Raw genomic sequence first — 12,744 nt, 5'->3', positions numbered from 1 at the left:
CCCGGTGCAGGTCCATGAAACTTTTGCAGTTCATTTGAGGAGGGATAAACTCCAACGTGTCCAGGGCTGTAGGTTTTGGCAGCATATTTTCAATCCCCTGATGGATTTGCTTATTTTTTAACAGGAACCAGCTGGTCGGTAACAATAACATTTTTGCATGCAAGAAATACTTCGGTGGTAGGAATTCAGTTTTGAGTGACCCAAAGGTATTTCCTCCACGAAGGAGATTTCCCCCAGCTGGGATTCTGTCACGGGGCTCCATCCATATTTCTTGCACGGGCGTTAAAAATCCAGGTTGAAAATGTTAAACTCTTTAAAACGAGCTCCGTCTGCAACTCCCAGGTCACCCTGACTAAGGAAGTTGTTTTTCTTTGCAGAAAGCAGGCATCTTAATCTCTGCCTCGGCAAATTTCTTGCAGGAATAGGATGTACGATGTGTCATGCAAGCATGGCCTGAGTGGAAGAAGTCTGAGAGTTTTGAGGGATTTTCATCCTGTCCCGAAGGTCTGAATGGGGTTTTTGCAGCCTTTGAACCACAAGGTCATGGGCATCTGCGTTGATTTAGTTTAACATAATCCAGGAGTTTTTAATCGCATTTCAAGCTATTAAACGAGTGAGAACAAAATCACTGGAATTTAGCTTCAGAACTCTCCCATAAACAAACTTTTTAGCCTCGCATGGAGATAAAAATAATTCTAAAAAATAACTGATTATGTCTGGCAGAAAATTTTCCATCAAAATTTGATCAACCGTTTCCTTTCCCTGCGTGTTAAACTAAGGGCTTTTTGCATGTTTCTTTCTTCCCATTTGCAAGCAGAGCCCACAGAGCTTTTGGAGTTTTTCCTTGCAGGACCTCGGGGTGCATTTGCAAGCTCCCCTGGGCTGCTGAGGATGTAGGGGACAATCCCGAGCCCAGCTGAGCGGTGCTCAGCATCTTCCCTCCCTGCACCCACAGCCCTGGGAGGTGAAATTCATCTCCATCCAAAAGCTGTGCCTTCAGTCCCTTAATTTGTGAAGATGAAGGTGAGGAGCAAGGACTGCTTTTACAGGAGCCGGGCCGTTCGCTTGCGAGGTGTTTGCTGGCGGTGCGCTCCTGGTGTAATCATCTCCCGGCGCCGTCGTGCCCAGTTTTATTCAAGCAAATCGCTGCAGTCCCAGAGATGTGCACTGATACGGAAAAACTTCATTCGGCTGGAAACATCCTGCTGATTGAAAGTAAATCATCTTAGGTAGAGCAGGAACAGTATGGGATTTATTGTCTCTGCTAGGTAATTGGAAGTCTCCACGTACGTCTTTCACGGCGCTGCCGACAGCTTGAAGCCACACAAGGTTCCCTGAATTTGGGAAATGTTTCAGAGGCTTTGGCTGGAGGCTTGGGAGCAGTAAGAAGGTCCAGGACATGAGCAGGGTTGTGTCAGTCTGGAGGAGGTGCCTGCATGCTACAAAAAGGATGGAGCATGCTGGAGAAGGGGGCACAGAGGTGTTGGCAGCAGCCTCGCTGCTGATCGCTGAGCACTTCTTGAGGGCACTGGGAAGACTGGAGAGGTACCATGAGACAGGAAAAATGCAGGCATGGTGCTCGTCTCCAAATGTAGAGGGATGAAAAGAGGAGTCAAAGAGATACAGACCAGTCAACTTCCAGAAGTTTTCAAAGGAGCTGAACTATCAAATAGTTTGTAAGCACCTAGGATATAAAAAGGGAGATGGGGGACATCCAGCATGGCTTATTCAGAAACCGAGGCATGTTAAATTAATCTCATTTCCTTCCTGGGCAGGAAGAAGGAGAGCCATAGTTGATGCCAGGTCTAGATTTTGGGAATGGCCCCACCTGACTTTCACAAAGTGACCTGGAGGGACAGCCTGGCTAAAGTTACCCCACATCTGATGTAAAAATGGGCGGGTAGCACTGCTTCCTCCTGGAGCACAGGGTGCCAGCGGTTTGGGGGCAGAGCAGAGGACCCAGGGGTCTGGCAGGGAGGTTTTGGGGACAGACAGACAAGTATTCCCCCTGGGTAAGCTGAGATCAGCCCAAAGGTTGAAACCCAGCCCTGCTGAGTTGGAGCCGTGGTGTGTTTCGCTCAGAAAACCATTTCCCAATGGCCAGGGCACTGCGTGGCAGCGGGGACGTGCAGCGGAGCGATCCGGGGCTTTGCTTTTTGAATACGCTCAATTTCTAAGCGAAAGGCTGAAGGCACCTAAGTGCTTTGCTGAATGGAAGCCAAAGCGAGCTGCTACGCGGAATGCAACTCCTGCTTCCAAGGATTTCATTTATTTGGTAATTAAGCAATAATCACCGAGGCACTGGGCGCTTCTTCGGGATTAATGCTTTGCTGGGGGATGGCAGAAGATCTGCCCTGCAGCAGAGCCCTTCTCAGCAAATACCTGTCTGCTAACACCACCCTAAAAGGGGTATGACAGTATGAGCTGCAAGCACGTGGGCTTGGTGGCGATGGGCAGGAAGCAGGCACGAAGGGGGCCGGTAGGCAGTCAGCTCATTTCAGTCGTCTCGCACCATCCCATTCAGAGCACGGCGGTTCATTAATCACTCGGTGAATGAAATGGCTTTTTAATTGCTCGGAATCGCTTTAAAAAATTACAGCATTGTCTCTCCCCCCTCTGCAGCCCCCGGGATCCTCTTAAATCCCTTTTCTTCCTCTGCCCTGGGAAGAACCAGCTCCAGCGTGGCAGAGCATGGATTTCAGGCAGAAACAAATGCAAGCCCTTTGGAAAACAGGACCCAACTTCTTAGTGCTGAAAACCCTCTGTTCCCATGAATTTGCAAGCTGCTTAAGGAGCAGCCCACCCTGCCTGAATCTTTAAAGGCTTCCCAGCCTTGACACACTGCTCTATTCCTTCCTACACGCTTTGCATTTCTAATGGCCACAGCTGCCTGTAGGGTCTGAAACCCACCGCTGCTCGTGTCCTGGGGCTGTTCCCCTAGCAGAGCACCTCCCGGGTGCTGCTGGAGCTTTGGAGGTAACGTCGTGAGGGTCTGTCCCTGTAAAATGAAGCACAGCAGCCGTCCTGCAGGCAAGGAGACGGGCACATCCCAACGGGGTGAGTGGCAGCAGGAACATTCCCAAAGAACCACGGAAGAGGCTGCCAGAAGGGCTCAGCGAGCAGCTCACCAAGGCGAGCAAGAAGGGAAGCGTTTTGCTGAAAGCATATAGGACAATAAACCAGTTCACGGTGTCCTAGCAGCCTTTGGAACAGCACTAGTCAGTGGGGATTTGCTCGCTCAAATCTTAGGTAATGTGCTAACTGCGTGATTGATTAATCCGTAGGTACTTCCTACAGCAAAACTTCAATACTGGCATCTGCAGCGCTGCTTTCAGCCGCGGTGGCTGCCTTCCCAGAGAAATTTCACAGAAGAACAATCGGGTTGCTTTTTTTTTTTTTTTCCTCCGTGTTCTTTTATGCCCCGTTTCAAAGCAACGCTTTTATGTCCGTGCTCTGAAGGACGTCAGCGTGCTGCCCCGTCAGCAGGATGTTTGCTGAGGGACACCGGAGCTGCCCTCCATCGCTTAGCTCTGCCCCTGCGTGGCAGGGGGCTCACTGCCTTGGAGGGTTTGGAAACGCCGAGGGTTTGCACTTAGACATGGAAGTGTTGGGCAACAACTTCATGGCTGGGGGATGGAGATGTTTTAAAGGAGGGCAGAGCTCACCTCTTCCTGCTGAGCCCTGTCCCTAGCTGATGCCTGTCGGTGATGGACACAACCCAAACCAGCCCAAGGTTTCCTTGCTCCCCTTTCCCCCAGTGCAGCAGGGTGTCAGGACCAGACACATCCCCCCTGCGTCCTGCAGCCCTTACACTGCCCCTTGTGCCTGTTCCTCTTCTCACCCCTTCCATATTCCCCTCTGTTCCCTTCTCTTCGTTGCCCTGAACACCATTCAGTACCCCCTGCCCCCAGCTCCCACCCCAAAGTGAGCAGCCAAAAGGGATGAGTTATTTCAGGAGGTGCTGGTGCCAGCCCCCTGCCTCCCCAGGACCCCTGCCCTGCTGTGCTTGTGGCTGCCGTGCTGCCTGCTGGGGAACTGGTGCCGAAGGGGCTGAATTCAGCAGATTCCTGTGCTTCATGCCAGCCGTAACTCTTCAGGTTTCACTGCAGCTCTTGGCCAAGCGCGTTTCCCAGCGCTTCAGCAGCTCGTCCAGGCAACGCTCACTGAGCCGTGCGACGTGCTGCTCACACCCGGCTCCGGGCCCCGCTCCTTCCCCGTTACCCAGCTGTGAGCACTGGGTGCTGTCCGTAAGTCTTCTTAAAAACCCAGACTAGCTCTAAGCGAGGTCTCTGCGCAGAGACTCAGATCAGCAGCTTCAAAATGCCCCGGACTGTTAACCTGAGCTGCCCCACGTCCTCTGCTTGCAACACAGTTAACCTGTGTTTCTGCAGGACTCAAGGTGTGTTGGAGCGAGTCCTGCCAGGAGGCCGGAGTTCAGTGTCGTGCTGGAGAGGGCAGAGGGTTGCCACTTGCCTTAAAACACCTTGTTGTGAGGTTCACATCGTGGGAAGTAGAGCTGTGCCGTGCTCAGTGCGTTCGTGTCGCCCTGCTCTGGGTGTAGCCATCCAGCAGTAACACGAGGCTGGCTGCCAGCCCCGCTCTCCGCTGCCACCCCGGCGCTGTCTCCGTTGCAAGCTCACATACGATCCCTGCTAGACCTCCCTGTCCCGGGGGGAGATGCCAGCGTTGCTCAGGACCTTGGTTTGTGATGCAGCAAAGATTAAAAAAAAAGTCCTGTTACGGACAGGCTGCTTGGTTTTATCAGTGGCAAATCTGTTACCGAATCTTATCTGGTGTCCAGTGAGATCTGAGGCTGAGCAAGGAAGGAGTGCGTTTGGGTTAAGCGGATCATCTGCTCTGCTAGTATTTAAGAGACGGGATCATAACTTATGTCTTCACCAGGAAGAATGGTTGTCAAACTCAATTAGCTCTGGGAACGCTGGCTGTGCTCTGCACGCACCCTGCCGTAGCTCTCGAGTCCCTGAGAGATGGAGAAATCTCAGGGGCAGGGCTGCTGCCCAGGCAAGTGCAGGATTTTGTGTCCTGCTATGGGCCTCTGAGGAGGACCTGGGCTGGGAGGAGCACTGTGAGGCTGCCCCTCAGGTGTGGGGCCATGGCAGGGTCTCACTCCATCGGATATTTCCTTTTGCAGGGTCTGAGAGCCCAAAAACTCTCAGCATGGCTTGGGAAGGAGGTGTGTGAAGGGCTGTAAGCACTTCGTGTGCTTCACAGCTAAATCTCTTCCTTTATCCATGCCTGTGTCTGCGTGCACACGGGGGATTTCGACTGGGGCTCCTTTTGTAGGCACCCCAGGAGTTACTATGAAAAGGGCCAGCCACGACTTAAGGTTTTCCATCACCTGTTTGCGGTCATTTAGATCTGATCTGTGGGCGTAATTCCATAGACATGGACAGGAAAGATAAGCTGGGTCATGGAAACCTCCTCCTTGGGACCGGCACAGATGTGAGCAGGGGGCTGACCAGGCTCCAAGTCGGACACCAGACCTCAGCAAAGAGCGGAAGGGGCGGGCTGGGATGCCCTCGTGGTGAACAACCAGGGAGGTGTAAAAAGAGATTCTGCCTAAATGACCTGGGGCAGGCTGGCAGTTGTGCTCTTCAAAGGAACACAGCACTGTTTGAAATGCTTCCCCTGCTGAAATGCCATTCTCAACAGGTTTTTGTCCTCTGCTTTTTCTCCAGGATCATCCACGAGGATGGCTTCTCGGGAGAGGACGTGAAGCAGTACAAGCCGGTGGTCTACAGCAACACCATACAGTCACTGGCGGCTATCGTGCGCGCCATGGATACCTTGGGCATCGAGTATGGAGATAAGGAGCGACGGGTGAGTTAAAGTCACCGCTGCTTGCGCACAGCCTGCGGAGTGCCAGGGTGCTCCAGAGCACAAACAGGATGTGTTAGTGTGATCTGAATGTCTTGGGGGGAAAAGGAGGGAGGGGGACATATTCGCATTGCTGTTTGTTGCCTGTTGCGTGCGGTTTGTGTAACAAATAGGTGCGTCGCTGCAATTGCACATGACATACCCACTACGTTCGGAAGCGTGGCCCTGGGGGGGTCTGTGTCACAACAGCCACAATCTCTCGCGCCCTGGCACTGGCCAGGCCACGTGAAAAATAATTCTTTTCATCTCGGGACAGCCTAAAGAGAGAGGTACTGACAGTCCTGGGGCAACAGTGAGGAGATTTGTCCTGTCCACTGCGCGTGTGGGTGCTGAGCTGCAAGAAGCGATGTCTCGGGGAGAAGCCTTGCTGATCCCGTCCAGCAGCCTGTTAATGGAGGAAGGCTTTTAGGATGAACTGCACTTTTGCAGGGGCTTGACTGGCTTTTACTCACATCTCCCATCCAAGCGTGCCCAAGCAGCAGTTTCACTTGCAAACAGGAAGGTGCATTGATCCACTGGGGTTATTACAGATGGGGTCTTGGGTAGCAGCGTTGGCGTGTTTCTGCCAGAATAACAAGTGGATATCAGGCAGTCTCCTCAGGCCACACACCTAAGCTAGCCTGTCCTTCTGCAGTTGCTCCTGTGTTGTTACTTTAACCAGCTCCCTATTTTTAAATGGTGGCTCCTTTGCCGGGTGACTCTGCCATCCTCTGTCTCTCCTTTTTGCCTTTGTGGATCAAAGCAAGCCCACATGAAGAAACACAGAGCTCTAGGGAAGTCAAGACCACTCGTTTTGCAGAAAGTAAAACTACTTGGTTTCACTGGAAATTATTTCAGATTAAAGACCTGGTAGAGGCGAAGTCCTGTATGCCGCTGAGTTTATCATGACTATTTTTAGGTAGCTATCAAATGACAGATGTATTACATACCCCAAACTCCTTATCTAAGGGTTGATAATAAAAGCATTCGGTGGAAAGGATGCCAAAATCCTGCTGTGGTGTTCCTGCATAAAGAGGTACTTTATGTCTCCCAGTCGCAAAGGGGCATTTGGATTTCTTTGCATCTAGGGATCTTTCCCTCAGGAACTCTAAATCCTGGAGACTTTTTCATCCCAAATGTAGTGATGATACAATAATGGAGTTCTTGTGAGCTTGCCGAGAACTAATGCTGATGGCTTTCAAACTGACTACATTAATCTGTTGATTACTCAGTGACTCAGCTCTCAGCAAGGCAACGTATCTTGTCTCAGCTAAAAACCTATGTCCAGGAAAACAGAAACAAATCATTCTCCATGTCTGATAAACAGTCTGTGGCAGACAGCTTGAAATTGTAAATTTTCTTTTCTTTTTGTAATGCCCAAAGCCCTAATTCTAAGGAAGGAAACTCAGCATTGCTTCAGTGTCAGGCCTGGCGAAGCAGGGGGCATGGAGCGGGAGGGCTGTTATCAGGGCTGCCAGGAATGAGAGATGGACTTCTGGGCTGCATGAAATGTCACCTCCATTCATATTCCTACGGAAAAGATGCCAAATGCCCTAGGATCATAAAGGAACTCAGGCTAGAGAGGACCTCAGGAGGCATCTGGCCCAAGCTCTAAGGTCCAAGGTTGCTCAGGACTTTATCCAGTCAGGTCCGAAATCCCCCAAGGATGGAGACTCTTCGGGCAGCCTGCACCACTGTTTTAGTGTCCCCGTGATGTTTTGCCATGTACCTGGCATGAACCACTCGTGTTTCAACTTCAGCTTTATGGCAGTACAGATCTTCAGATCTTCACTATCAGGGAGGGGGTGACTCAGTGTCTTCTCCCTTCGTAGGCTTAGCACTCCTTCATCCAGCAGCAGATGGAAGGGAAAGAAACCAAGAAATGGCCTCTCAGGCTGGGGGCTTCCACTTGCTCCTTTCTCTTAGCCAACCTCCGCAGAAAGTTGCTGGTATTAGTAGGAAATGCCATTTATTTTAATCTTGCAAAGAAATGCATGGCTTCTGCTCCCCTTCTTTTGTTATTAATACACAGCTGCTATAAAGAGAGGCCATTAAACAAGCGATTTGTTGAGTATTACGCTACACAGTTCATCCCTTTTCAAGCAGAGCTTTTCTATTTTAAAAGTCATTCCCCGGCCAAGGGTTTCCAATGCAAATCTTTTTGTGGGGGATTTTCCCTGCTCATCACTTAAGCCCCCAGGAGAAAGGGCTTCAGCAAAGGGGAGCTGGAGCTGGGCTGCTCCGACCCCTGTTCAGCAGCAGGGAAGGAGGGGACATGGCCCCGGGACAGGTTTTCTCCAGGCTCTGCTTAGCTTTTACAGCTTTCCCCCCCCAAACTCCACAGGAGATGCCTCTCCTCCGTTATTCCTTCAGAATGGCATGCTGGCAATGTTCAGAGCAAGGGAAAAAGCCACCTCAGCCTTCCCTACGTAAGAAGTGTGAATCGGACGGTTTGTACTTTTGTTATTGAGGTAAAATAACCAAATCCTCTCTCGCTCGTCTCCTTTTTCTGCTGCCCTTAATTATGCCTCCAGTATTTAGTCTGATGGACGTGAAAGGCTGCGGGAAGAGTCCAGGCTAAATCTCTTTGCTCCTGTCCGTCAAAAGGCGATCAAGATAGGAAATACAAGCTAAAAAGACAACATTAATCACAAAAAGCAGACGCTCCAGGTCTCGCTGACCTGCTCTGCCGATAAGGACCTGTCCCCAGGTTAGGAACAAAACAGTTTGCGTGTAGGATTTCACTTCTATACGTGGTGCTTGCTCCAGGAACAGGCTTTCTGTCTGCCTGCTGAAAGGTTCATGGTCTGCAGGCAGCTCCCGGGTCACCGTTCCTTGCCCTGTGTGGGCAGATGGAGCACATCCCGCCGTCACACATCACATTGCCACCGGCACACAGCCCAGAGGGTCCGTCTGAAACTCCCAAAGAGCGGTGTCAGTGCGATGCCACCAACCTTTTCACATGCCACAAGCAGTCGGGGGGGAAAAGAGCAGTCCCTGAGGGGATGGGGCCTGCAGGAGGCCTGGAGGTGTCCCTCAACTTCTGGGCCATTGGCGCTCCATCCTCCCTCCCTGGCTAACACAGAGAAAATGAACCCACGAAGGCTACAAAACCAGCTGTCGAGTGTTGATATTAGCATAAACCAGGCAGAAATAGGCTGAAATTGTTCTGTAATTACTCAACAGAGAATCCCAGTATCAGGCGCAGGGATCAGATACAAACACCTGGGGTGGTGGCAGGTCCACAGGCCCAGGGTTTGGGAGGTGGCAGGAAATGGCCTTAAAATTGATTTTTTTTTCCCAGTGGGAGTCTGGAAATGGCTCTGCTTCAGCTATGAAAGGGAAAACTACAAAGGGGCTGAAGTGTTAAAAATTTTCTACGGGGATTTTTTTTCCCTTTCAGGCTTTGTAGCAAAATGTGTCTGCAGCGGCCTGATGTTTTGTACAACATCTAACTCCTGTGCTGAGGAGCTAAAGAGGGACATAGAGGTGTGACATTTTAAAATACCAGCTGGTGATGTAAAAAAGTAAATAAGTGGTTTGTTTTTAATCAATCAAACAACCCAGTGGAGCGGGCTGGCACGGGGGGCACTATGTGTGGGAGCTGCCTCCAGTCTGCACCCAGGCAGCTGATGGCAGCGATGGGAACGTAACCGAAGTGTTAATTGGGTCTGGATGTCCAGCAGCAGCTGCAGCCTGCTTGCTTGCTGCATGTCCTGCAGTTCCTGCAGTGCTGGGTGCGATGGGCTCACCGCTGGAACAGCACCAGGCAAATGCTTCAGCCCGTCCTTCGCCAATGCCCAAAGATCTGTCGGATTCCCCCGTTAAGGCCAAAGCCAGGTTCCTCGCTTGCCCCCTCTTCGTCCCTCCACAATGTGCATTTCAGCTCCCAGAGTTCAGGTTTTGGAGCAGCGGGGCCAAATAAAAGGCAGGGCATTGCTCGAGAGGTGGGCAAAATGAAACGAAAAGGAAAGCACTTGTTATGTTCGCAGCCTGCCTTGTTGCCGGGGAGATGGTTGGCTCAGTCAAGGCAGGCTTCTTGTTGTTGGCCGAGGTGGCCCATGTGTTGGGAACCAGCGCTGCAAAATGAGGGTGGGGGAGAAAGAAAAGAGAGCACAAAGCTCAGCTCAAGCTCTGCTGGAGGCTCTGTAGCCAAAAGCTCTCTCTTCCATATCCCTCTGATGTATTTTCCTCCTTCGCCACCTTCCAGTCCCTTGAGCCCCTGAAAATACAAAATCTCGCCGTAGTTAATGATCACAGTAAAGTAAGAGCAGAGTATGAAGACAGTTTATGATAGCCCTTTGCACCAAAAGAGCCTGAAGCCGTCTACTTCCATGGCTCCCCTCTGCCTCTTAGGGGGTCAGACCCACTGCAGGAGCCTGGCCACACCGGCGGGGACATGTAGCTGGACCCAGGAGACTTTGCTTCACTTTGCTTCACTTTGTTTCACTTCACTTCGCTTCGCTTCGCTTCGCTTTGCTGCAGCAGCACAGCTTGGCCCCGTGGCCGTGCAGTCACTCCGTGATGCTCTCCGTACAGCACCAAGGCTCGCCCCAGCAGCGGTGTCTGTTTCTCTGTAGCCATGCTCCTAATAGATAGCATTTAGCGTGGAGACAAAATAAGCTTGTGCCATGGCTATAAACACATCACGGGGCGCGCTCGCAGACAGGATTTGGCCTAGAAGAGCCCTCCAATTAAATAAGCAGGTTGTAGAGGTGGAGGTTGCCAAGTCTTCTCGGAGAGTTTACTTAGGCTAAGTTTGTCAATCCGTCCTCCCTTCCAACCTGGGTAATTACAATAGCAAACTGGCAATTCATTCAGGGCTGAAATGTGACCTGAGGTCTGGCACCGCCTGCCTTGCAGCTATTTATAGGGCAATAAACGAGAGATGGAACCCTGCTCTGCCACAGACAGGGGAAGAAATCCTGAGTTTGTGCGGGAGGGTGATGGTACCAGCGCTGAGGAGAAGGGGAGGGGTGGGGACTGGAGCAGAAACAGCCTCGAAGATGCAATGGCAGAGCAAACAGCCAGGTGCTCGGGGCAAGCAAGAAACTGCTACACCCAGCAGCATCAACCAACCTCCCTGCCCTTACAACACAACCAATCACCACCAGAGCCCTAAAACCCAAAATTTCCTTTCCCCTTTACTCCCCCAGAGTGGCCCAGCACGCGTATTTTTAGTTAAAATTCCTAAAGAGGGAAAAAAGGCCGTGCGAAATGGAGCTGGCAGGAGGCAGGGGGAGTGGGAGGCCGTCGCGTAGCGCATTGGGAACGTGTTGGGCGCCCGGTGCCGTGGTGTGGGGCCTGCGTTGGGATGATTCCCGTCGTGTTGTCAAGGCAACCTGTGCATCCTCACGCAAACGTAAGCACCGGGTCTGTTTTTTGGAGTCTCCCTGAAGCCGTGGGCTGGCGCAGTGGTGGTGAATGGGCAGCAGGCGGGGGACAGGATGGGAGAGGTGTTCACCCCTTCTGCCAATCCCTCCACACTTGGAAACCTGTTCCTAAGAAACACATTTCTAGGGGGGAAAAAAAGTGTTTTGATCCACTTCAGCATCCTGTCTGAGTGAGGCAGATGAGAAGAATTGCTGCAGTCACACCTCAAAATGCCATTCAGATCTGTTTCTTTGGTGAGTGCTTGGCACTGCACGCTGCTGACACTTTCTCCCAAGCTGCATTCCAATCTGAGCTTGGCTTTATGGCTCATGCTATCAAACCAGTGACCAGAACAGATGCCATCAATTAAAATTAGCCTTTAAATTCTCTTTTGAAGAAAAACAGAGGGAAAGAGATGTCTCAGGGGATCGCTGATAAGAAAGAGACCACGGTTGTCTAGCTCCAACGCCAACCTCTAGATTGCGTCTGATCACATCTTTCACCACCTAGAGAGGGTTTTAAAGAAAAGGGTGCCCGAGTCTTCCCAGGGATACACGGCGAGACAGTGAGAGGACAAGGCAGTGGTCACAGATGCCAGGAAAGGGAATTCCAGCTGGACACAGGCTCGGACACGCAGTACTTCCCCTCTTCTGTCCATGCCATCAGCAGAGGTCAGGACAACCCGCTCTCGAAGGGCCGCCCAGCCTTGGGGAATTAAAATGTGGAGGGCTAAGAGTGGCCTGAGGACATTTTTGGGGGAGAATAAAAACAAGAAATACCCAAAAGGTGGTTTTTAAATTATGAGTAATTGCCTTCCTCTTCAGCCAGCCAGCAGGAGACAATGTGCAGGTGGAGTCACCCGGTGCTGTTTGGTCCCCGGCCGGTGGAAACACCAAGTCTTCAGGTGCAAGCCCATCCTTGGAGCTGTTTTGGTTCTGGTGCTTCAGCTTTCAGCTGCCATTTTAGGCGTGATTTCTGGGTAGTGAGGAGCACTAGTGCTCCGTGGGGTGTAACTGAGGAGCCCCGTGTCCCCCAGCGCTGTGCAGCATCCCCAAACCCTGGGGACACGCAGAGCCCATGCTGCAGGGAGGCTGGTCGCTCCTGCTCCCTGCCTGCAGGCTCTCTTTTCACCAAGAGGGTGATGTATTTTTCCCCTTGAGCTTTGTGTGTTTGATAGGTTTTTTTTGGATGATGCAGGGAGTATTTTTAGTTTGAAAAGGGGAAAAAAAAAAAAAAAAGCTGTTCCCTTGGAAGAAGGGCTGCCAGCCTTCCCTTGTGAGATTTGTTATTCAAATGCGGCCGCAGTCAGAGCTGCCACCAGGGTTATGTGGCAGGGAAGCACTCGTGGCACAGGAGAGGCTGAAGGAGCTGTGGGACTGACACAGGCGCTGGGTGCTGCTTCCCATTTCCACGGGGTGCTGCCTGGAGATGGCTCCTCCGAGAGCCCCTGCAGGGGGTAACGATGGGACAGCACAAAACTGACAGCGAGCGCCG

At 51.6% G+C, this 12,744-nt stretch overlaps 1 protein-coding gene across 2 annotated transcripts in view; it reads left to right on the top strand.

Annotated features, from left to right (window-relative positions):
• GNAO1 (G protein subunit alpha o1) overlaps nucleotides 1–12,744 on the top strand; it is a 130,784-nt gene that overhangs the window by 37,223 nt on the left and 80,817 nt on the right. For both annotated transcript variants that reach the window (XM_038185398.2, XM_038185400.2), the window contains exon 3: nucleotides 5,700–5,841. In XM_038185398.2, coding sequence (XP_038041326.1) covers nucleotides 5,700–5,841 — 142 coding nt within the window. The remainder of the gene's footprint in view (nucleotides 1–5,699; nucleotides 5,842–12,744) is intronic.

This window comes from Anas platyrhynchos, chromosome 12 (genome assembly GCF_047663525.1).
Source record: "Anas platyrhynchos isolate ZD024472 breed Pekin duck chromosome 12, IASCAAS_PekinDuck_T2T, whole genome shotgun sequence".
NCBI classification, from domain to species: domain Eukaryota; kingdom Metazoa; phylum Chordata; class Aves; order Anseriformes; family Anatidae; genus Anas; species Anas platyrhynchos.
Note: the sequence above shows the minus strand (reverse complement) of the source record. Positions and strands in the feature narration are given on the sequence as shown.